Source organism: Electrona antarctica (genome assembly GCF_951216825.1).
Source record: "Electrona antarctica genome assembly, chromosome: 12".
In the NCBI taxonomy this organism is placed as follows: domain Eukaryota; kingdom Metazoa; phylum Chordata; class Actinopteri; order Myctophiformes; family Myctophidae; genus Electrona; species Electrona antarctica.
In genome coordinates this window covers 18685359-18711347 of record NC_136793.1, presented here as the reverse complement: position 1 = coordinate 18711347, position 25989 = coordinate 18685359, and the positions used below count along the sequence as shown (strand labels likewise).

Below are 25989 nucleotides of genomic sequence, written 5' to 3'. Positions count from 1 at the left end.
ACCCTGGGTAACATCATGGCAACCCTGGCCTCGCCTATGCCCTACTGTGATGTCATCATCAATTCATTATAACAAAAGTCAAAATGGGTCAAATGGCTGTTACACCTATAGTTCTAAATAAATATAGGCTGCATCATCTGCAAGGTCGTCTGTCATGCGTTGCACTTGAGCGAGCAGCAATGTTCATTTTTCATTTACACATCCGCATGACACATGAACCTCTATATCGTTGCTGCCGGGAGGAAACCTCATAACTCCATTTTTGAGGTTTTGTTTTCCATAAATCAGTGCAATTGAACACCCTTTACCCTGTTTCGAAAATATTGAACCAATGGATAGTAAAAAACACATTGACAAAACCTCTCAACTCCATTGGACGCTCAAACTGTCTGCTAAAACAGCAAACTCCTCCTTCTCCTTCTCATGACAATATCTAAAGTCACAACACCAACTTTCATGAGGCAGTTTATTGTTTAAAAAATATAAGTTTTTTTTCATTCATAAGAAATGTACATTTTCCATTTCCTGAAAAATGAACATTTTGGAGTTAGGTGGTTTCACCCCAACAGCAACAAAATGTCATATACATACATATTCTGTCCCTTGTATTTATCAAAGACAACATAACATCAATTAAATTTGTTTTTAGAAAGTAAAGTGCCACCCGGCCGGCCGGCAGCGGAGCCACCATCTTTGAAACAGTTGTTGTCAAGGCAGCAAGCTTTGATCAGAGGCAGGGGGTATTTCCAAGGGTGGGTCTTGGTCCATTGCTTAATAGATAAACGTGGTGTGGCTATATGAATCCTCATGTGTTTTGTCAGATTTCCTTTAAGAGCAAAGAGATTGCTACATTTTACAAGCAAAGGGCTGTTCCTTAGCATACAATACGTCTATAAGAGAATACCAGCACACACAGAACTGTCCTTTAAGGCACTTTTATTTAAATATATAAGTTGGCATTGTATACTGCAGAGCAGACAGAACAACATACGCATTTCAGCGTCAAACTTTCATCAGGAAGTGTCCTATTTATAGTGTCTGTATGTAAGACACCTGCCCCTGTCTGTGTAGATATAAACAACTTCCAACCAACTTGTACAAAAAGTGCAATCACAATACAAATTCATATAAAGCACTGTATAAAAACTATATAAAAATGGATATATACAAATTCATTATACACACATCAGAAGCACTGAGTCCATTTCAATACAGGGGTACAGGTAACAAAGCACAAACATTAACACTATATACAAAATACACTAATGCACATCTGGGTACAGGTAGCAAAAAACAAACATTAACCCACTAAATACAAAATACACAAATGCACATCTGGCTTAATTCACAAACTCATTCTCTTAAGGCAAATATTGTAGTACTGCATTTGTCTACCCTTTATCCAGTCCTTTTGTTATGAGGTAAAATACTTCCACTTTTTCTTAGTAGCAGGGGTGGACTTGTAAGAAATCAGCAAGATTTGGCTTTTGGTGACTAGTTTCTGAATTTTGGTGTGGTGTTAGGTATGGGTTTAAGGATTTCAAAAAGCTGTGCAAACGCGTTGGGAGCGCCCCCTAGTGGTCTGTTTGCACAGACTCAAATATTGGATATGTATAGGTATGGTTGAAAACCAAAATAATTGTTACTATTGGGTGTGCTAAATAACATACTAAGATTTTAGAAACAACGGACAACCAGAAAGGCATCGTTTTCAAGATGGCGTCCACAGTAGCTAAAATTAGCTAAAATGCCTATAAACTGGGATTTTAAATGTAAAAAATCATAACAATTATGCACTTTGTAACTACTTTTTGAATTTTGGCATGGTGTTCGGTATGGGCATAAGGTTTTCAAAAACCATTGCAAACTAATTTAGCTCGCCCCCTAGTGGTCGGTTTGCAATGAAACCACTATTAGATATGTCAGTATATGGTTGGAACCCCAAATAATTGATAGAAGATATTTTTCTGTTACCATTGGGTGTGCTAAATAACATGCTAAAAGTTTACAGAAAACGAACAACTTGAAAGGCATCGTTTTCAAGATGTTGTCCACGATGGAGGATGGAGCTGCCGGGAGCTTAAAATGCCTATGGTTTCATTGCAAACCGACCACTAGGGGGCGAGCAAAATTTGTTTGCAATGGTTTTTGAAAACCTTATGACCATACCCAACAGCATGCCAAAATTCAAAAAGCAGTTACCAAGTGCATAATAAAGTCCGCCCCCCGCTATAGTATGAATCCTCGTGTAGTCAGATTTTCAGTTTGTTTAAAGCTTTTGTTACAAACTTTACGAACAGGCTTTCCCTTGAATTTCATGTGTCTTTGCAGATTTCAATTGGGAATTCCCCTGTATGAATCCTCATGTGTGCTTTCAGATTTTGATTTTGTTTAAAGCTTTTGCTACAAAATGTACAAGCATAGGCGCTTTCCCCTGTATGGATCATCATATGTTTTTGTAGATTTCCTTTAAGAGTAAAACCTTTACTACAAATTGTACAAGCAAAGGGCATTTCCTTAGTATGAATCCTCATGTGTGTATTCAGAATTTCAGTTTGTTTAAAGCTTTTACTACAAATGTTACAATCAAATGGCCCTGTATGGATCATCATGTGTTTTTGCAGATTTCCTTTAACAGTAAAGTTTTTGCTGCAAAAATTACAAGCAAAGGCTCTTTTCCCTGTATGGATCATCATGTGTTTTTGGAGATTTCCTTTAACAGTAAAGCTTTTGCTACAAAATGTACAAACAAAGGGCCTTTCCCCTGTATGACTCCTCATGTGAATTTTAAGCTGTACAGCTTGGGTAAAGTGTTTGCTACAAACTGTACAGGCAAAGGGCTTTTCCCCTGAATGAATCCTCATGTGTTTTGTCAGATTTCCTTTCAGAGCAAAGCGTTTGCTACACATTTTACAAATAAAAGGCCTTTCCTTTGTATGAATCCTCATGTGAATATTTAGATTTTCAGTTTGTTTAAAGCTTTTGCTACAAACTGTACAGGCAAAGGGCTTTTCATCTGAATGAATCCTCATGTGTTTTGTCAGATTTGCTTTAAGAGCAAAGCTTTTGCTACACATTTTACAAGCAAATGGCTTTTCCCCTGTATGACTCTTCATGTGTCTGTTCATGACACCTTTGTGATCAAAGACTTTGCCACACTCTGTACAACTAAAGCGTTTATTTCCTCCTGTTTGACTGAATGATGAAACTGACTCCCCTGACTCCCTGGTCGCCAACTCATCACTGTCTTCAGTGTCAGATTCAGAACAGTGTGGGGAAAGGAGCTGGTCATCACTACTTGGTTGTGATGGTACCCAGTAATCTATATAAGCTTGTGTTTTCATGTGTTCAGTTGAGGTGCTGGCTGAAAGCTCCGTCTCTCCGTTTTCATCAACATCTTCACTCTTCACTGCTAGGAATGTCAACGTCGATCCACTAGCCTCCTCTGGTCTTAGAAGTACCTCCTCGTGTTCTTCTTTGATCTGTGGAGGTGGAGGTTCTAGTTTCATCTGAAACAGACTGGGACTCATCTCCTGCTGTTCAGGAGAAACCTCCTCTTTACACACAGGAAGGAATTCGAGATCTAGAAGGAGGAGTAAGGAGGTGCCTTCAGAGAGAGCAATTCATTGGGTTTTGATACAATGTACTGTCCTACTTATTGATTTGTTTTCTAATATTATATTTAATCTTTTTTTAAACTTTTGTTAACCCATTCATGCCTGACGTCGAAATTAAAAAAAAATCTTCTAAATACTCCAGTTTTCTGAAATAAATATTTTCACGATTTTTCAAAAATAGCAGACCTACAAGCTCGTAGCGCGCCACTCGGTGGCGCGCTATGAGCTTGTAGATCTGCTATTTTTCAATAGCTAAATTATAACAATGTTTAAAACACCTGCCCAGAATGGGTTAAGCGACACTCAAATTGCACGTGTATCAAGTATGAATTTGTGTTTACATGTACTATGCAACTGTACTGGCATAACATCAGTAACCAATGTTTCCAAATATACATAGTGTATTGCAATGATTCTCAAACATTGTATTTATTTATTTCATTTAAAGAACACCCAGTTTGGTATGCATCTAGAGAAAAATCGATAAATGGCCGCAACACGTCGACTCGCCAAATACTGAGTCGTTCACATCCCTACTGTCATTAAAGTCACCAGGCTTTGCGGTCAGAGTTGGTGACAACGTAATCTCAAGAAAAGATGATGTTACCTATTTGGGTGGTATTTTGGATAAACCTTCCGGTGGGAAAAAATGGAAACAAAAGTGAACATGAACGTCAACCAAAGAACAGGAGTTTTGGGCAGGATCTTCTTGTTTATCAACAGGAGTGCAATGAGCTGGAGTCCTCATCCAGTGTCATTTTGACTATGCTTGCTCCTCATGGCTCACAAACACCTCTACTGTATATCACTAAAACTACCAACTACCTATTAAACCTCAACCCCAGGACTCGCGTACGTACCCCAAAAGAGGCAACTCTTTGAGGTTAATCTTTGACTGTAGTACAAATCTGTGTGTGTGTGTGTGTGTCAAAAGCTTAAAATGTATGAGCCCTGAAATAACGTGTGTGTGTTACTCACAGCTTGTTTCAGTGTCAGTACAGTGGTTGTTGTCCTCAAGGCTGAAGATGGAAGTGATGCAGCCAACGGTCCTAGAGGGGGCAGCAGAGCTCAGGTCCTGACTCAGGTCTGCTGAGTCGTAGGAATGCATGCACTGCTCAGGACACATGCTGTGGCTGGATACATGACCATCACTGGTAGGCATCTGCCACACACACACACACACACACACACACACACACACACACACACACACACACACACACACACACACACACACACACACACACACACACACACACACACACACACACACACACACACACACACACACACACACACACACACACACACACACACACACACACACACACACACACACACACACACACACACACACACACACACACACACACACACACAATGTACTGTCACGGATGATCTGATAATCTTATAAAAATATGCAGTGGTGTCATGCTCGTAGATTTTCAACACAGTAAAGGCTGGTAGAGTGGGTTGTTAGTACTGTTGTTTTATGGTCGTTGAATAAATTAACATACACTATAGGCTATAGTATCTGATTATTTTAAGTCACTCACTTGAGAGTGACATCACTGACTAGCCTAGGCAAAGTAGGCATTGCAAGTAGAAATTAGATGTACTTGGCCTAACAAACGTAACGTAAGAAACTGTTGTTATAGGATTTTCAAAAGGAAGGAGACAATGAATCCACTTACCTCTGCTTCACTGGCATGAGCAGCCACTTCACTGTCACTGTGACCCTCCAGGTCACGGGGGGAGGCAATATCTTCTCCTCCTCCTGTGAAGGCCTCCCGGCCAGTCTCTGTGGTCCCCACAGCCCCACAATGCATCACTGCAGCCCCCTCCACCTTCTCAATCAGAATTTCACTCTCACCCAGGTCCTCAGTATCTGCTGACTGATCTTACCATTTGAAGATCTGGATCCGGGTTTTCTTCCTAATAAAAATGGCAAAATCAACAGGACGTTAACATTTTTATAAAAAAATAAAACAGCATGAGTTTTGGTGATGCTCTATAGGCCTATTGTCTGAATCAACTTTGTGTTTGCTTAAGTACTAAAAGAGTGACTTTGAGAGCTGTTTCAGCATACAAATGTGTAAGTCAATGAGGAGCATATTTTTTTCTCTCCCCACAATCTGTTTATTGAACATTTTTAGTTCAATTTCTAATCACTGGAGCATTTTGTTTGTATTTCTTGTCCACATTTGGAGTTACATCATGGCAAGGTAACTACAAAACCCAAACCTCTACAAAAGTGGTCTTACCCTTTAAACGAAAAGTGCCTGTCGGTGTCAAGTCCTGTCTCAGCCAAGTGCAGCCAAGACTTGAGACCTTTCTCTGTTGTTGAAGAGCTCAAACAGGTACATTATACTGCACAATTTTGTAATGTAAATATGCATGTTGATCTCTTATAGTTTACTAATACCATGTTATTTCTTTTCATTTGCTTTATCTCTTGATATTTGAACTATATATACATTTTTTTTTAGGTCTAATAATTTATATAGCCGATAATACATTTTAGTGCAGAGACCATGCCGTCACCACCGACCTGTGGGGAATGGGAGCTTCTTTGTGATGGCCGTGAAGAAGCCAAAATAACAGCATAGAACCGCGAAATAAGCACTATAAATCTGGACAAAACACTTTTTTGTACAGGTGCACACAACCCACATGTGGGTCGCATGTTCATGCTCCATCTACCGTTCACAAAGTTAGGCGCCCCTGGGAAAGACTTATGGACAATGGCTGGAGGCATGCAGATTTTGGTCACAGCAATGAAGAGTATTAATATTACACAACGAGATACAAGTTCATCAATCTGGTCTGAACTCTCCACAGTCCTGTTTAGCAACAACGCGAATAATAAACATTGGTCATATGGACCAAAGATCGTAATGGAGTGAGGGATTTGGTCACAACTGAAAGCAAGTCATGTTTAGACAGACTTGTAGTGAAGACAGTAGGACAGAGGACCTGCCTATGAGCACAAGACAACAAACAGATGAGACAGAAGAGAAATAGGCAGGAAACAGAGAACAGTGAGTGACTCAGAAGTTTCAGAAAGAGTTTCAGATCACCCGGGCTATGCGGGGGGCAGAATGCTGGACGGACCACAGGATGATTCGGTCAAAAGTCAACCTGGAGATCCTCCCGCAGCAACGCAAACAGGCTTCCAGCTTGAAGCTCGACTGTGCTGCCCTACAATCCCCCTCAGCCACGGAACATCTAAGAGGCCGACTCGCAGCTGAGCTGTACAACATCCCAGAAAACCCTGCCATCGAGGACACAAATGGTGCCTGGAAAGATGCCACCATTATCACCATATATAAAAAGAAAGGTGCTAAAGCCTCGTGTGACAGCAGCAGAGGTGTCTCACTCCTGTCAGTTGCAGGCAAAATCCTTACAAGGATCATGTTTCCCGCCTAGCTAGCCACATCTCTGAGAACATCCTGCCAGAGACCCAATGTGCCGCAGGACCGCAGGACACTGACAGTGGGGGCATGACATTATTTGGGGTCATGAAAAATACCTGAATAAAATGTAACATGAGTGAAAATACAATCCTATTTTTTATCAAAATTGTTACAAAGGATGTAAGGTAGAATGTGTGGAATCTACATCAAAGGGGGAAACATAAAACATCCGGTTGTCTTTCTCCAATCTCCGCCCACACAACCTGTGAGCAGTGAGAGGTAATTACGGAGCGACAGGCCGATGGCAGGTCAGGTCACGTTGCGACGCATGGTGATTTTGTGCACAGCTTTAAGCCTATATTTATTGTTTTAATAAAAATGAAACATGGGGATAATACCGGCCAAATATCAAGGGAAGCCACAAGCGGAGGGTGGCGAAACAATTCCACCGTCAAACAGCCGACCGGGGTGTGGTGGTGGTGGGTAAAACAAAGAAGTGCCTGGCCCTTGACCAGCCTTCCTCAAAAAAGACAAGATTTGTGAGTAAGAGAGTTATGAGTCGGATTATGCATGGCGATAAATTCGCCCGGGAGCTTGGCGCAGTGCCCCTAGCTGTCTGATAACACCATTGGCAGGCACATTACTGATATGGCACAGGACATAAAGGGCAGTATTATGCGTGTCTTAAGTACCAGGTCTTATGACTTAACTTAAGACCTGGAGGCGTGGTCAATGCTGTTTGGCCACTCAGAATAGCCAAATGGCATTGATCACGCCTCCAGGTCTTAAGTTAAGTAATAAGACCTGGTACTTAAGACACGCATAATACTGCCCAAAATGTCAACTGACTGATAGATTGAAGAAATCAAAATATGCTTTACAGTTAGATGAATCCACAGATATTGCAAGCTGTGCCCAGTATTTGTGAGATACCGTTTTGAAGGAAAGCTCAAAGAGGAAATACTTGCACTGCGCTGGAGGGAACGTGCTCGGGGGACAACATTTTCACGAAACTTGACAACAAGCTAAAAGAAGAGGGACTGTCTTGGGATTTGTACAGATGGTGCCAGGGCCATGCAGGGTAAGAGGAGAGGACGGGACTCAAAGCTAGTCTTAAAAGTGGTTCCTCACATGAAATGTAGGCCCTCATCAAACCCTGTACACTCAAGACACTGCACCGGCTGCCACCCTTAGATCTCCATATATGGAGCTGACCTGTTCTGACATTCCATATATTGATCTGACCTCATCAAATCCTGTACACTCAAGACACTGCCCCCGCTGCCACCCTTAGATCTCCATATATGGAGCTGACCTTTTCTGAAGAATTCATTCCATGCTGATCTGACCCCCCCATGCCAAAGTGCCAGTGCATACAGGTATATGGCCAGTACAGAATTCATTCCATACAGTATGTTGATCTGTCCCCCCCATGCCAAAGTGCCAGTGTTCGCCCAGCAGTCTGCCGGCCCGTCACTCAGGCGGATGCGTGCATGTGAGCTCGCCCTATAGGGCGAAGTCGCTTCTCGCCCTCAGGGTGTCTTACTGGTATAATTAGTAAATAAATTGCTTTGTGAATATTTTGGTTGTTATGTGTGTTTATTTTTGTTTGTGTCATTGTCTCCACCAGGCCGAAGGCATGGGGAGAGAGTATGTTTTGCACTCCGTCCGTGTGTGTGTGTGTGTGTGTCCGTCCGTCCGTCAGTGTGTGTGTGTGTGTGTGTGTGTCCGTCCGTCTGTGTACAGCTAATCTCCGGCACCGTGAACCCGCTAGATGCCAAATCTTGCACACACACACACACACACACACACACACACACACACACACACACACACACACACACACACACACACACACACACACACACACACACACACACACACACACACACACACACACACACACACACACACACACACACACACACACACAAACTCCCTGGCTGCCACCGATGAACCTCTGCCTCTGCCAATTTTCTAGAACGGCCTGTTATAGCGCCACCAGGAGGCCGACTTTTGAAAAACACATTTTTTGATATTACTCCTCCAGATTCTGTCCAAAAATCCTGCAAATCGTTACACACTATCTCTATAGTCATGTGTTCAAGCTGGATCTGTCCGATATTTCATATTCCATCCTAATTGGCTAACATTGGCTTTCAGTTTGCAGGATTGGCCCGTTTTGAACAAAAAGCATCAAATCATGAACGCAGTGTGCAATGTACGTGAAATCTTTCACAAACTTTCCTACTAGGCTGAGGAATATATCCCACTATTTTCACATTGGCCTGCTATAGCGCCACCAACAGGTGGATTTTTGCAAAACTCATTTTTGGAACAATGCGAATCTGTGAAACTCAATTTCTATGAATTCATTCCACTTTAACTACTGTGGAAAGCCTGGTGACGCGAGGTTACTTAACTTAACTTGACAGTGGATCAAAACACTTTTTTTATTGAAAACAACGCATCTACGGGTTTTAAACGCAGATCGCAAGTCAACCTGAGAAGTGAAGCAATGTAAGCACCTTAGATTTTGCATTTGTACATGTTAAGAGCAATTCTAGGTCCGCGCGCGGGCAAAATAAAACACCCATGGTTAATGAAAAAGGCTCATTCATAGTCTGGATTTTCGGTGGTGAGCTGACCACCGGAGCTGAAATAACGTTGAGCGGTGGTGAGTAAAAACAGAGAGAAGGGCTGGAGCGGTGGCGGTATGTATGAGCCTTATGAATGAGCCTTTAGAGTTTAGACTCTCGTAGAGAGTGATGTCAGAATCGATAAATACACCTACGAGAGTCTACTCTAAATCTTAGGCTACAAACATGACAATACATTCCCACATTATCCCAATAAAACCTGGCTGGTAGGCCTACACAAACAATACTGTACCTGAAAGGAGGAAATCAAATGAATCAATGCCGCTTGGAGACACGACGACACAGCTGCTGCTTTGGACTGAAAATGTAAACAATAAAACATCACTTTATCATTAACCATCATGCAACACTAGTACCGAGACGAGACCTCACTAATCAACTGACGATCGCTAGCTCTGCATGGTCCATAGTTATGATGCCTTCATTAGAGCTATATGTACTGTAATTCTGCAAACTGTTAATAAATCAATCAATCAATGCTACTCTTCTCCAGAGCCGGCTCTGCTCTTCTCTTCCTGCTCGCATTTAATGCAGACCAGCCTCTTGTCTATTTCAAATTCAAACAGTGTTTTTTGACTGGGGATCGAGTCATATTTTGACAGCAGCAACTGCCTGTCATAATTTCAACCCCCTCCATATCTATAAGTATTGGACAGTATTAAGATGTTGATATTTATTTTGTATTCATCTTTAGGGCCCCACATCACACCTTAGAAAGATTTTGCCAGGGGCTCTACACTCCCATCTAAAAACACACTGTGTTTTAAATAGACACTCATGCTTTCTAAGGTGTGATTTGGGGCCCTAAGGATGAATACAAAATCAATATCAACATCTTAATGCTGTCCAGGCTACTTAGATAGGGAGGGGGGTGAAATGTTGACAGGCAATTGCTGCTGTCAAAATATGACTGCAGTAAAAAAGAAAACCTGTGTTTGAAATAGACACCCGTGCTTTCTAAGGTGTGATTTGGGGCCCTAAGGATGAATACAAAATCAATATCAACATCTTAATGCTGTCCAGGCTACTTAGATAGGGAGGGGGGTGAAATTTTGACAGGCAATTGCTGCTGTCAAAATATGACTGCAGTAAAAAAAAGAACCTGTTTGAAATAGACACCCGTGCTTTCTAAGGTGTGATGTGGGGCCCTAGATAAATACAAAATCAATATCAACATCTTAGTACTGTCCAATACTTAGATATGAAGGGGGGTGAAATTATGACAGGCAGTTTCTGCTGTCAAAAAACCCAGCTTGTAGCCTTGTGTTCCGTTTTCTCCTGTGTGATTGTGCCACCTAGTGGGTAGTGGGCTGCATTAATTCCTGCATGGATAATCATCCATAGTTGCCTCAATGCTTTTTCAATGTGTGTCCCTGGCTGGGTGTGTCTGTCTGTCCGAGTACGGAAATAGCGTTTGTTGACCACCAAGTGTCACTGTTTTTTGAATAGCAGGTTACAACAGCCCGAAGGGCTGACACAGAACACCACAAAATAACCAATACAATAAAATGTAACAGGCACGTCTACAACAACACAATCAATACAATAAACAAAGGATAACAAAGCAAAAACAAAAAAAGGAGGGGCGAGGCTATCCTATCCATAAATATAGTACCACCTGTGAACAAGCAGGACATACAGTCGACTTGGCTATATCCGTTATTGAACTGGTATACATAGGGAAGCCAGCCAGTAGTGACTAGCCTGTCATTACAAGCCATTAACATACAAGAAATCTTTCCCACTTCATGTGGAACTGGTCTATTCTGCCCTTCATATCCATAAACATAGCCTACCACCTGTGAACAAGCAGGATATACAGTAGCCCTAAACCAGTTATAGAACTGGTATAGGGGAGCCAGGCAGTAGAGTAGTGACTAGCTGTCTTTACAATCGATATTAACATAGGCCTGCCCTATAGTGAAGAAATCTTTCCCATGTCAAGTGGAACTGGTCTATTCGGTCTAACTATCACGGTTAAAAGGGAGTTTGAAGTTAAACCCAAACCACACCAATGATTCGCCATGCACCTACTTACAACAGAATGGTACTTGAACTGGTCATATCACATCAGTGAAAACTCCCTTCCGGGGCTGTTCACACCAAACACTATATACAGTACTTATAGTGTAAATACAAAATGTGTACTCAAGTCACAACTATAACATACAATGCTGAACGATATAATTGACGTTATAGTTAGAATTAGAAGTAATAAAGTATACCAAATAGGTCATTTGGATATGTATGTTTATTTATATAGCACATTTCACAGTATTAAGACAGAAACGCATCATGAAATGTCATTGCAACACAATACAAAGTGGTTAGAATAGAAAAGAATACGATTTTTTTTGTTTATGATATATTGTGAACATGTAGCTGGTGTATGTACCCCCACCCCTCCCCAGACTTTGAGTGGCAGGTACACCCACACATGAACTCAGAAACTTGCTCACATCATGAACTCTTTACATCTCATGCACCCAACCCACACTACATGACATCAAACACAGCTCATACTAAGGACCGCAATGGAAACAAGCTGTAAGTGATTTTGCGCTACCCTGTTGATTATGGTGGGTCAAATGTTTGTTATAGATGTATGTTACAAATATGTTTTTTATTTCATGATCTCCAAAGACATTAATCAAAAGTAGTATGCATGTGCATATTTAGAGAACATTTAAGATTAAGGTTATTTCACACTGTACTCCTGTATGAGTGTGGTTTTGCAGATGTGTTGACAATAAAGGCCTTTGCTACAAACTGTATAGGTGCCTTTCCTCTGTATGAATCTTCATGTGCATCTTTAGAGAAACATTTCCATCAAAGCTTTTGTCACACAATGTACAAGAAAAGGGCTCACCTGTATGAATCATCATGTGTTCTTCTAGATCTTCAATAAGAGTAAAGCCTTTGCTACAAACGGCACAATTAAAGGGATTTTCCCCTGAATGAAAACTCGAAATGTGTCTTTTCAGTTGTTGTGTTTGGTTAAAGCTTTTGCTACAAACTAGACAAGTAAAGGGCTTTTCCCCTGTATGTAAACTCATGTGTCTTTTCAGATGATGAGTTTGGTTAAAGCTTTTGCTACAAACTAGACAAGTAAATGGCCTTTCCCCTGTATGAATCCTCATGTGCTTGTTCAGTTTGTCTATTTCGTTAAAGCCTTTGCTACAGAATGGACAAATAAAGGGTCTTTCCCCTGTATGAATCGCCATGTGTTTTTTCAGATTTCCTTTAGTAGTAAAGCTTTTGCTACAAACTGTACAACAAAAGGGTCTTCCCCCTGAATTAATACTCATATCTTCAGTGCCAGATTCAGAACAGTGTGAAGAGAGCAGCTGGTCATTACTAGTTGGCTGTGATGGTACCCAGTGCTCTACATAAGCTTGTGTTTTTATGTATTCAGTTGAGGTGCTGGCTGAATGTTCTGTCTCTCCGTTTTCATCATCATGTTCACTCTTCACTGCTGGCAATTTCAACGTTGACCCCCCAGCCTCCTCTGGACTTAGAAGTACCTCCTCCTGTTCTTCTTTTATCTCTGGAGTTTCTAGTGTCACCTGGAACAGACTAGGACCCATCTCTTCCTGTTCAGGAGAAACCCCGGATTGGCACATAGGAGGGAATCTGAGAGCTAGAAGAAGAGAGGAGGTAACTTCAGAGAGAGCAACTCAAAGTGTTTTCCAATGGGATAAAAAATGTATTCTAAATCCTAATCTGTTTTCTGAAAAAACGTCTACTTTTTATTTGGACATAGAGCGTGGAAGGAACACGTTATTCCGACCAGTTCCTTTCCACTCCATCTCCAATGCATTTAAAGGAATTCTTGTGTTGGAATTTGTTACTGTAAAAAATGTAAACAGAATGTTCTATTTTTACTTAAATACACCGGGGCTCTTTGATCTCCACTAATCGGTAATCGGCATCGGCCATGAAAAAAACATATCGGTCGATCCCTAATTAATTCAGCTTTCACATTTTACCATCAAGTGATCAGGAAACGTGTGTTCTCTCTTCAGTATATACTGTAAAATAGCAGTTATGCTGCATGCAGTTCATGATGTGCATCTGTGTAGTAGTAGTGTGTTGTTAGCCGAGTTTAGCCTGGGTAGTGTGTCTGTGTTGGCAATGTGGCATACAGCGTTTGATATCCATGGCTAGGGTGCTGACGAAACAACACTTTCAACAACATCCCCAAACACATAGGCTCTCTACCTTGTTAATCAGTTACGATTGAAACAGTAAAACAAGTAAAACAAACACGTCTGATCAAGTACAACGAGAATCACTATGACGGCAACCGGAACACTCAGACATTGACGCTCCAAGAAAAGACCTCAGAGCGGAAATAGGGGAGGGACACCCCCTATTTCCAGATCACACCCGTGTGAAGTGAGGGTCGCTCTTATCATCGTACATCATCATGACGTAACATGTCGATTTGGTCAGACACATATGACGTAAATTCTCCTTTCATTGTCAATGGCGTTTAATGTTTGTGTTGGCACAAAAAGCCGATTTGCTCAGACACATGACGTAAATTCTCCTTTCATTGTCAATGGCATTTAATGTTTGTGTTAGCACAAAAAGCAAATTTGCTCAAACACATGACATCCTTTCATTGTCAATGGCAAATGTGACACGAGTTAGTTAGGACAAAAAGCTGTATATAGGAGGGGCTAGCACCCCTCAATAAGAGCACTTTTTACCTAGAATGTGCTGTTTTCACTGTTGCTACACTTAAAAATATAAAATAACTAGAACTACTTGCTTGTTGCACACAACTAGTGCGCAAGCAGAGCGCGCAAGTACTGTCGACCGCTACAAACTGTCAAATCTCAGCTTCTCTGTGAAAGAACGTTTGAAATATTGAATTATTAGGTTTAGCTATTTTCTACGTACCTAGTTTTTGGAGGTAAAAAAGTAGTATTGTGAAATATGGTAAATGTTTCTATCTAATTAACAATAATCAATTACGTAATGTTGTAATTAATACGGATGAGTGACGGCTTTCGATGGCGACGTATATGTCGATCAGTGTCGGGTGGATTAAAGGTTTGGGTCGCGCATCATCGTACCAAAACACGTTCTCACGGATGACAGTTGACTGGCCCTTAAATACCCGCTGCTATATTATTATATCACAACATAATGTTAGCCTATATTAAATATCATTGACCTAAATGGCGTTATATCAACAATGAAAAAAAGGTTAGGCTCATGTCTGGAAAACATCTGGAAAACGTTAAACATGCGTGATTGACGCATTAGCCTACTTTACCTGGGTAATATCAACTTCTGATACATATACTTGACATGAAATGATAATCCTGTAGCGTCACCGTGTAGCGTTCTGTTTCATTAGCGCAATCGTGATGAAATAGGCTGCAGCTGTTGTTCCGTGGCTGTGCACACATATGAACGGGTGAAGATCATAGGAGGAGGTGAAGAGAAAGAGTCAACTTTTCACGCTGATTTTCCAAACAGTTTCCCAGTTTCTAGGAATTACATTTTGGGCAGGCAAGATGGGTCGTCGTCGCCCCCCGTCGCACAATCAGTAACACAAACGGTTTTCAAAGAGATATACCTGCAAGACGAGTAGGAAACAAAGGCTGCCTGAAAGGCATGCATTTGCATTCCAATGGGTGATTGAGGGTCGCGCACTCTACTACGCGCAACGGCCAATCCACTGCCTGTGTTTGTCCTTTCTTTTTTTCTCGTGGATTTTGAAAATACGACGGGAAAACTTGTGATTCACTTCTCGCGTACCAGTGGCACATGTGGGAACCTCTGGATTAAAGGACCCAATGCCAGGGTGTAATTGGTTTTCGATGGTGACGTAATGACGATATGTTTTAGTGTCGGGAGGATTGAAGGTAATGCCCCTATGTATACATGTATGTAATCTGACACCACTGCCATATCATGCACAAGTAGTCATTACGTCATACGCTGGCACGGCGCATACACATCAAACGGCGACATGCGAAACAAAGCACTGGACGAAAACTATTACTTGCACGCTCTGCTTGCGCAAGTAACAAGTGTGATCCCATTGTCATATTCATATATGTAGGTATTTGGCATACAAATTGAGGTATCACATTATTTATTTCACAGCCCCAGAAAGTAAAGTAAAGTGTTAAATTGAACGATATTTCAAAAACTATAATTCTAAAATGGATGACGGTTTACTTTACGTGGGCATGACCTTTGGGCAAGTAGAACATAACCTCAGTGTTTCCTGCAGGAAAAAGCTTTGGCATGGTGCTGGGCACGGGGGGGACCTTTTGAAATTTTTGATGAATTAATTAATTAATTAATTAGATGGATTAATTAATTTGATTAATAAATTAAGATTCATTTGTATTATTGCTCTTGTATTGCTATTGGAGACACTGGGGAGGCACTGGGGAGACACTGGGGAGACACTGGGGGGACACTGGGGAGGCACTGGGGGGACACTGGGGAGGCACTGGGGAGGCACTGGGGGGACACTGGGGAGGCACTGGGGGGATACTGGGGAGGCACTGGGGAGGCACTCAGGGGGACACTGGGGAGGCACTCAGGGGGACACTGGGGAGGCACTCAGGGGGACACTGGGGAGGCACTCAGGGGGACACTGGGGAGGCACTTGGCAGACACTGGGGAGGCACTGGGGAGATACTGGGGAGGCACTGGGGAGACACGGGAGACACTGGGGAGGCACTGGGGAGGCACTCAGGGGGACACTGGGGAGGCACTCAGGGGGACACTGGGGAGGCACTGGGGGGGGACACTGGGGAGACACTGGGGAGACACTGAGGAGGCACTGGGGAGACACTGGGGGGATACTGGGGAGGCACTGGGGAGGCACTCAGGGGGACACTGGGGAGGCACTCAGGGGGACACTGGGGAGGCACTCAGGCGGACACTGGGGAGGCACTGGGGTGGCACTGTGGAGGCACTGGGGAGACACTGGGGAGACACTGGGGGGGCACTCAGGGGGACATTGGGGAGGTACTGGACATTTCATATCACACACACACACCATGATTCACTAGCCCCCTCAAAAAAAAACTTTTCTTTTTTCAGCTAAGCATGGTGTGTATGTGTTACTCACATCCTGTCTCAGTGCAGTGGTTGTTGTCCTCACGTGTGGACATGGGAGGAGTGCAGGCAGCAGTCCTCCAGGGCACAGCAGAGCTCAGGTCCTTGGTAGACATCTGCTTTATACACAACACACACACACACACACACACACACACACACACACACACACACACACACACACACACACACACACACACACACACACACACACACACACACACACACACACACACACACACACACACACACACACACACAACAATGTCTACAATTCAACAAAGTGCTTGTTGTCTGGGTGGGGAATATGATAATTTTGATTCAAATATTATTTTGGGGGCGTGGCCTGAAAAGTTTGGGAAGCCTTGGCCTAATGCATATCAAACAGGGCCAGGGGTCCTTAAGTTCAAATCAAAAGGGTTTAGAATCACTGATTTTAATACCACTATTATGTCAATATAGCGTTCCCTATTTCCAGACCCACATGCATCAATCAGCATAATTTCACCCGAGTTGGATCATACAGTGATGCAAATATAGCCTGCATCCTTAGTTGAGTTCAGACTTGAATTTAAATATTCGACTCACTAAATTGAGAAAGGACGCAATCATGTCACCCTCCGGGGGTCCTGGAGTACAGTACTCAGTGATGTAGTGTACTCTAACGTTGTTGAAGTGGGACTCATAAAATGTCCCTGCGGCCCACCTAAAAGACCACCCCTGGGTCCAGTCCCGGGGCCTATTACATTGAAAACCTATTTACATCACTGGAGCATATATGAGGAATTAACCAGATCAAAAGATAACAATGGTTTGTTTTGTACATTTCTAAATTGTGCCAATGTATCACTCAACAGAACAGCTGGGATGGTGCAGCGGGGATACAGGCTGTCATGTATTAGACCTAGAATGTCTGTGATCATTCATATAGGCATATTTCGTAAATTCTGTATCACAGGCATAGATCGGTTGCACCCGCTCCTGGTAAAAATGAAACATGCGCGGCATAAATGTGATAAATGCTTCGTTTGTAGGCCTACTCACCCATTACATAATTCCAGAGACGTGGAGCCATGTGAAAGTTCTGGCACAAAACGTGTATTTAGTCAAATATCTCTACTTTTTCACAAGCTGCACACGGACGACATTCTCTCCGGGCGGGGGCCTGGAATGATCGTTGGGCTGAATTTACCAACAATTCCTGTTGATTACCGCAGACGGCATCACAAATTGACCAGGGAAGCACAAATGTTTGGGAACTTTGGGACACACAATTGACAGGTTCATTGTGATAGGTGCTGGGCAATTAATCACACCACCTGCCAATTGTGTGACCCAAACTTTTGTGTTTCCCTGATGACGTTTGTGACGATCAAAGGAAGTTTTGATAAATGAAGTCCAGCTGTCATTCAGCCCCTTTGCCTGAGAGAAAGACGTCCGGGTGCAGCTCGTGAAAAAGTGGAGATATTTGACTAAACAAACATTTTATGACACAACTTTCACATGGATATGAAACTAGAGGACAATATTTCACTCCACGTCTTGGGAATTATTTAATGGGTGAGTACAAACGAAGCATTTATCACATTATGCCACCGTTCTCCCGCTGTAGCCACAAGTAACGACACTGATCTATGGCTCCTGCCTCCTGTATGTCGAATACTGACTGTGCCAACTGTATGTAACAACGGAGACATTCTAGGGCTAGTCCTGTATAGGCCTACATGCAGGGAAATACACTTTGTTAGGGGAAGGTTTTTTCCCCTCTTTTCCTAGCAGTAATAATCATTGTAGAATGAGACACCAATGTCTCCCGATAACATTAACTCTTCAGTTCGATACTTCTGGTGTAGCTCAGTCACTAGCTAGTTATCTTCATTATCTTATTCACCGTTTATACTCTTAATAGCCGCATTGTGATCTACAGTAATCATGAAAACAAATATAAGCATCCATATCATTTCCGTTAGCCAGTTCTCACCACATAGACCACAATTAGCCGCTAACCAGCTAGGTCTAACCACAATACAGCAAAAACAACACGTCTGCAGAGTAGACGGCCGCGATCTTAATCTTATAATAGACTATATGTACAAGTAATTAATCAACAGTAAAAACACGACAATACATTCCCAATTTCCCACACTTATCCGTATAAAGCCTGGTACCTGGCTAGAAGGAGGAAATACAGTGTGTGAACGAAATGCAGACACGACAACACATTCACAGAGGTGCTGTTTTTTTTGGACTGAAAACAAAACATCGCTTATTACCCGTCATGCAACACTACCGAGACCTCACTAATCAACTGAAGACATCGCTGCTAGAACCATGGTTACAGAACCCTCTGTTAGAAGAACCGAAGTCTGCCACTAGAGGCCGATATTTCCCAGATTTCTTCTTTTTTCCTTTTTTTTAAGGGACCAAGCCGAAGGTACTTTGGTCCCCTATTGTTTTTAAGGGACCAGTTAAGTGACTTGGTCCCTTATTGTTAAAGGACCAAGCAGTCCTGAAATGACTTGGTCCTTTATTGTTTTTGTCTTTTTTTCTTCTCCTCCTTTCGCCAAAAATAGCAGTTCTGGCTGAACCGTGCAGTCGGTTTTCGTGAAACTCGGAAATATGGTAGAGGGCCATGCCAAACGTGCCATGCCATGCCATGCCAAACGGAGGATGCGAAGCCCACAACCATTGGCCAAAGGGTGGCGCTATAGCACTCAATTGAAAATGCAAACTTTGGATGCGCATAGCTCATGAACCGTTTGACCGTCGGCAATGAAACTTCGACACACATATGCGTCTCCTCATACCGAACAAGGTTTGTGCTCTTACTTTTGACCTCTGACCTCTAGATCACCCGCAATTTGGAATTATATGAAAATCAGTTCAAATGTATCTCCTCCCAAGATCTTTGATCAAAATGCACGAAGATTTCTACATGTGAACTTTGGACCTATACGGAAAAGTGAATCTATAGTACTTTTTTAAATTAAAAAATGTATGTTTTATGAGCCAATGAAAATTGCTGTTTTGTGAAAATTCTTCTTTTGCCCAGAACGAAAATACATCGCTTGGATGCACCTGGGACGTATCCTCAGTGATGTGTCCCAAGGTCATCGGGGTTTCGTGTCTCGCGAACATCATACCCCTCACTCTGGTGACCCAGCCGGGGTGATCAAGTCCCGACTTACGTCCCAGTAGCTACCCTCGATCAGACCCACTAGGGAAAGACCAGGGCCACACAATCCGTTGGATAATACATACATACATGCAGCGTCATATGCTTATGAAACTTTACAGTATGGTAGAGAGTCATGCCAAATAGCACTGAAATCAGCCTTACTCCAATTGGCCAAAGGGAGGCGCTATAGCAATTATTTTGAAATGAAACCTTTGAACAGGCATAACTCATGCCTCGTTTGGCCAAAAGTCATGGCACTTGTTTCCACATGTTCTTTGACTCATGGGGAACACATCTGTCACTTTGACCAGTAAGCTCCGCCATCAGATATTCCGCCATTTTGAGCAGTTTGAAAAATGCTTATACCTGATTTTCTGCCTGGATCTTTGAGCGATTTGCGTGAAACGTTCTACACACAATCTATGGACCATTATCTGAAATCCCAGTTGAAGATAAGTTTGTACGTGAAAAGATTAACAGCGAACACACTGTAGAAATGGATGATGATCCCTAAAACCAGGACACACAATTGTTTTTAAAAACACTGAATGACTTTGCTGTTTACAATGTAACAACTGATTGTGTCCAGATAGCTCAGTCGTTAGAGCTCTTGCCTTTGGACCACAAGATCATAGGTTCAAATCTGGGCACCGCCAACTCAATGTATGAGTAGCTTGGGTGCTGTAAGTCTGCTGGAAGTCCTGGGAATTGATGGTAGGTGTTGTGTTAATTATACTCCAATACAATTAGCCTACAGCTTTAGTAATTGTTCATGCATATTTTTTTATGAATACAAAAATGTATACAAAGCCGATCTGTGATGTGACGGGTTATGAACACGTAGATCTGCCCATTTCTATAAGTTTGACTAGCCTACTTATGCTTTGGTACTCAAAGTATATTTTGATGCTCAAACCTACATTTCAAGCTCCATAACAGATGCTCCCATCATCTGATGAACCACAGGCAAGTCTACACCCACAGACAGACACATAGTCAAACTGAATTTGTACGTTTTATAGGCCTACTACTATTTATCTTTCAGGACCTTTGACTGCTTTGTCTCAACCATTACTCGATGGCTCTGGTCTCAGCCACCGCGGTAGATATTTTGACATTCGTTTTTTTGAATGTTGCCACTTGACTATACTGTTGGAGCAGCCATAAACTACAAAGGTTCATCCCGATGTTCTGGGCATCTTTGTAATGTTAGTGTTAGTAAAAAGCAGGTAAAAGAGTAACGTTTGAGGCAGACTAACATCAGTCACTTTTCCATTCACTCTAGTAGAAGAGGTGCAGGTTTAAACCGCAGATATGTCGTCTCCGCCTACAGGAAATACGTTGCCTGCGACCATGAGACCCGTTTCTGAATCGGTCAGGTCTATACTAGGTACTTGCCCCGTTAAAATGAGATATAGGCCTATTGTGATGTTCTCGTCGTTGTATTTATATAAATGCATTTATCGAATATGATAGTAGCTTGGGATTAGGGATACCATAATCAAATCAGTGTTTTGTGGTGGTTTGTGTTGAGACATGTCCACGCGGTATTTAGAATTAGTACAGCAACTTGGAGGATGATTGGAGGCTGGGGGACAGGGGCTAATCTCAGTCTTATAACCGGCCACGTAGCCGTAGGTCGCTAACCCTAATCTCCTTTTCACAGTATTTCAAATTTTGTATGCTGCAGCCAAGCAGATTGTTGTTGTTTTTTAGGCACATGAGATGTCTTGTGTAGTGTAGACATAAGAAAAGTTATTATTATTTTGTTATTTAAGGCTGCAGATATCCCAAGCCATTACATTGGCAAGCTGTAAAGAAGGAGGCAAATGAGATTGCAGAGAAAAGGGCTTTGGGTGCAGGTCCCAAACCCATGTTCAACTTGTTTTCAAATGTATTTTTTGTTCAAATGCCACTTTCAGACTGAATAATCCAAATAAATTGAGACAAACACTAATATTAACGTCCAGTGTAAGACATCAAATAAGTACAGTTTTTGTTATCAACACGGCAGCCTAGCTGGGAAGTTTTTCAATTCTGCAAAAAACAGAAAATCTGTTCTCATTGAAAGGCATTAATTGGCAGAATCCTCCCTCATAGTTAGAAATAGAATTAAACTTTGGTGTGACGGTGCCTGAATGACTTGTGTGTTTTTGTAGGCCGTCTGGAGCCATGTGGAAATCCATATTTAGCAATACTTCCATTGCTGAGTATGCCTGCATGTATCCTTGGTCTAACCGTGATTTATTATAAACTGCTCAAATTCCATTCACTTCTCTTACTTGCACGGCTTGTTCAAACATGACATGAGCCAACAGAGTGATTCTTCCTCAGTGGAAAACGAAACCAGGAACTAGGAAAACAAAACCAAAAGTGATTAGTGCCCACTCTTCTTGTATGCATTAGGACCATGCATGTCTTCCATTATAAACGCCATTCATCTCCTTGTTTATGCCCAAAAATGACTGGATATAGGCCTAAAGGTTTTGAAATATTAGACTTGAATTGTCAAATAAAATAGCCATTTTGTGTTCTTATGTTCCAACTCAGTATCTGCCTGCATTGAATGAATTTTATTTCGTTTTTTCCTTTCTTTTCTTTTACCATTACCTGTTGTCCCAATCTTCCACCGCACACCAAGTCCAGCCCCACCATTGAAAGCTTTAAAGCAACCCTAAACTAAACAACACCTTTTCTCCATTGCCTCTGATGACAAATCAACTTATGGCCTGGTGTTTTGTATGATATATTGCTTTTACGTTTCTTTTACTATGCTGTATTTATGAGGTCTTTATGATCCCTTTTTGAAATGGAAAGCACTTTGTCAACTTCTGTTGTTTTTAAATGTGCTAGGTGGCTTGCCTTATACTCACTGCCTGTCAGTCCAAATCAGTGTGAAATCAGACTATTACACCATCAATGTTCTGTGGTCTAGGTTGCTGAGCTCACTAGTGCCCTGATGTGAACATTATCAGATACATGTTAATGTTATTAATGTCACACCTACAATCAACTGTTGTGTCCATGTTTCAATGTGTCAGTATGACAGTATCTAATACAGCAGCTGCTGCAATTTCACTGCACCAAAATGTACAGTACTGTACCAACTCTTTGGAAAACAACTAAAAATGCAACCTAAAATTGCAGGCATGCAACTGTTGCTTCAGTGACATTTGATGATTTGAAGAAATTACCTTTGTTTTTTTAAATCTTTAAACACAGGGGAACGCCATTGTAGGCTATGTATCCTGCTGTGAGGAAATTACTGAAGAGAAACTAATGGACAGTAAACATGCATGCAGACTTTAGTTGTCAGAGCTTCACTTTCAGGGAAGATCACATGAGTTCTTATCAGACAGTGAAATGTTTATTTAGCAACCCTTTTAAATACATTCAATGCAACAGATCCTGGATCAGTGAAGGTCTCCATATTTTAACTATTTATTGTTTCCTCTGCTGTAACATTGCTCTCTTTATAATGTCTCTCTTAAATGCTTGAAATGCAATTTATCATGCATATCAATATCGTTATAATATGAGTTAACCCCTGCCCCCCACCCACCCACCCACTGCAGTGTTCACATAATAGTATGAGATTGATTAGAAACAGACTGAGATAAGTACAGTAGCTGATATTGATACGCTTTCTGACAAAACATGACATTGAAATAAAGCTGCTTGGGCTGACGGTGGTTTATTAATATTTAACTGCTCTAATTCCTCTCACTTCTCTCACGTGCACGGCTTGTTCAAGCATGAGCCAACAGAGCGATTCTTCCTCAGTGAGTGATTCTAGGAAAATGAAACCAAAAGAGGAACCAGTGATGTAGTGTCTGGACTGCAGTCCAGTGGGGAAGTGACGGAGGAGGAGAGTGTGCATAAATACGAGACCTCTCCTCCATCCACAACAGAGGAAACCAGCAGAACACTTGTAGAAGCGTCTCACTCCATCATGTCCAGCATCATGAAATCAGCTGTCATCACCTTTCTCATCTGCCTGCTTGCTCTTCATGTAGAAGGTAATGTGGCTTTTACACTAATATGCATTATTGCCTACTATCTAGTGGTTAGATTGAGTTGGAAATCATGGATTTTGTAATTCTATTATGAAGTTGTAGTCAAAAACCAGATTTTTACTCTCTAATCTCTGTAATAATGCAGTTTCTTTTCATTTAATGCCACTCCAACTAAGTGTTCTGTCCCTTTATTCCACAGGCCATTCAGGCAATAAAAGTTACTGCCTATGTTTAAAAAAAGGAGTCAACCACATGAACACAAAACTCATCAGGGACTATGATGTCCATGAAGCCAGTACCTTCTGTCCTCGCAGGGAGATTATGTAAGTACAATGTTCTAACCAGCAGCCTAAGTCATATGAGGTAACGTTCATTTTACACATTGTTCTCTACCACCTGTCACTAATATGATTTGGTTAATCCATCTCCAGAGTGGAAACGGCAAATGGCAAGACATGCGTGAATCCAGAGTCAAAGTTTGGAATTTTTATCTACAAGAAACACCAAAACAGGTATCATTCATTAATTCATTCATATTATTATTATTATTATTTAATTAATATGAACTTGACTGCCTACTGTCTGTCCCTCCATAAAATATATATATAAAAAAAAGGCAAAAAAAAATAAATGAACTTGACTGAGCTGCACTAAAATAATGGAAATCATAAATCAATATTTACTTAACACATTAAGACAAAATCAGTATTCTAAGACGGATGTGACTTTTTTTTCAGGAATGAAAAGAAACATGTGGTGAAAACAACACCACCTTCCACCACTTCTACTCTGGCATCATCGTCTGTCCACAGGACCTCAACACCGGACCACATGACCTCAACGCAAACCACCCTGCAGGGAGTTCTGATGTGATGAAGATGATAAACACTGTGACAGCCTTTACTTGAACAGAGCTCCACTTAAGAATTGTTTTAATGTCAAAGTAAACACATTGCACTGAACTTTATGTTCCTTCTCAAGACCATTTTGATGTACGTTTGTAAGCCTAAAACTGCCTCTGATTTACATGTAAATATCTGTAGATACTACATTGTATTGTTTATAATAAAGATACATTTTACAGACTTATTGAGTATAATTTGTTCCCCACTTTTTTGCCTGTACTAAACAAGATCTTGAGCACTGTACTATCACTTGCTGATGCTGACCGTATTCATTCTGTCACAATATATCCCAATTTTTATTCAAAACCCTTCAAAACCAAATAGACGTCATCCATTCAGTATTTACCGGAAACAAGAAAGTTTCAAGATCATGCAAGACAGGTGTAAGCATTATTTATATATTAAGTTAATATTAGTTACCTTTTGTAAATAGACTATTGTTATTTTGAACACTGCTACTGCTACTGCGTCCTACATGCTGGACAGGCCCAACCTGTACAGCATGTATAACGACTAAAGAGTTTCTAAAGAGAGCATCACCCGAATTTCCACCTCTGTGTTCCCTTTTTTTTTTTCTTCTCATGATAGCTTTCTATTTTTTTATTCAAACGTGTTTCTACCCGTAAAGTTTTAGTTTCACTCTTGACTTCTGCAATTCCCTTGTTCTTTTTAACCCGAGCCTTATTAATGCTCTCACTTGTCTTTCGTTTTAGCGATTTTAGCTATTTTTCACAGGGGGAATGAACTTTTCCACCAAACTCTCTCATGGACACACATGTACACACAGCCGCCTTCTACCCCCCCCCCCCCCCCCCCCCCCCCCCTACCACTCCCCCTGCTCCAGCTGGGTTATCTTTTTTTCCTCCCCCCGCGCAGCTCATCCCTTTGGATGGTATGCGTGCAAGTACCCCCCCCCCCCCCCCCCCCTCCATGCCTCCCCCCTTTCTTTTCTTTTTTTGAGTGGTGTAAACCACTCCTACAACTGGCTTTTTTTGAGTGGTGTAAACCACTCCTACAACTGGCTTTTTTGTGCAGAAAAAATGAGCATGGTTGCTATGTTCACCCTGTTGTAATGACGTAATGAAATCACACCCGGGTGAAC

At 41.7% G+C, this 25989-nt stretch overlaps 1 protein-coding gene and 2 long non-coding RNA genes across 6 annotated transcripts; 1 reads left to right on the top strand and 2 right to left on the bottom strand.

Annotated features, from left to right (window-relative positions):
• Window positions 1-926: 926 nt before the first annotated feature.
• Window positions 927-10087, bottom strand: LOC306934110. Of its 2 annotated transcripts, none has more exons than XR_013791287.1 (4): window positions 9921-10087; window positions 5312-5548; window positions 4596-4779; window positions 927-3583 (listed from the first exon to the last, which is right to left on the bottom strand). It is a non-coding gene; the product is annotated as an uncharacterized lncRNA (long non-coding RNA). The 2 variants fall into 2 exon arrangements; XR_013791288.1 differs by having other exon boundaries at window positions 5312-5552; window positions 9926-10087.
• Window positions 10088-11926: 1839 nt separating this feature from the next.
• On the bottom strand, window positions 11927-19054 carry LOC306933536. The gene is made up of 3 exons (XR_013791243.1): window positions 18957-19054; window positions 16802-16907; window positions 11927-13333 (listed from the first exon to the last, which is right to left on the bottom strand). It is a non-coding gene; the product is annotated as an uncharacterized lncRNA (long non-coding RNA).
• On the top strand, window positions 18121-25143 carry LOC306933534 (C-X-C motif chemokine 11-6-like). Of its 3 annotated transcripts, XM_079515784.1 has the most exons (6): window positions 18121-18348; window positions 22126-22188; window positions 23763-23985; window positions 24182-24305; window positions 24414-24494; window positions 24720-25143. In XM_079515784.1, the coding sequence occupies exons 3-6, from the start codon at window positions 23919-23921 to the stop codon at window positions 24853-24855; spliced, it is 408 nt and encodes a 135-aa protein (XP_079371910.1). In that variant the 5' UTR covers window positions 18121-18348; window positions 22126-22188; window positions 23763-23918; the 3' UTR covers window positions 24856-25143. The 3 variants fall into 3 exon arrangements, with proteins under 3 accessions (XP_079371910.1, XP_079371911.1, XP_079371909.1); XM_079515785.1 differs by lacking the exon at window positions 22126-22188 and having other exon boundaries at window positions 23750-23985; XM_079515783.1 differs by lacking the exon at window positions 22126-22188 and having other exon boundaries at window positions 23721-23985.
• Window positions 25144-25989: the final 846 nt, after the last annotated feature.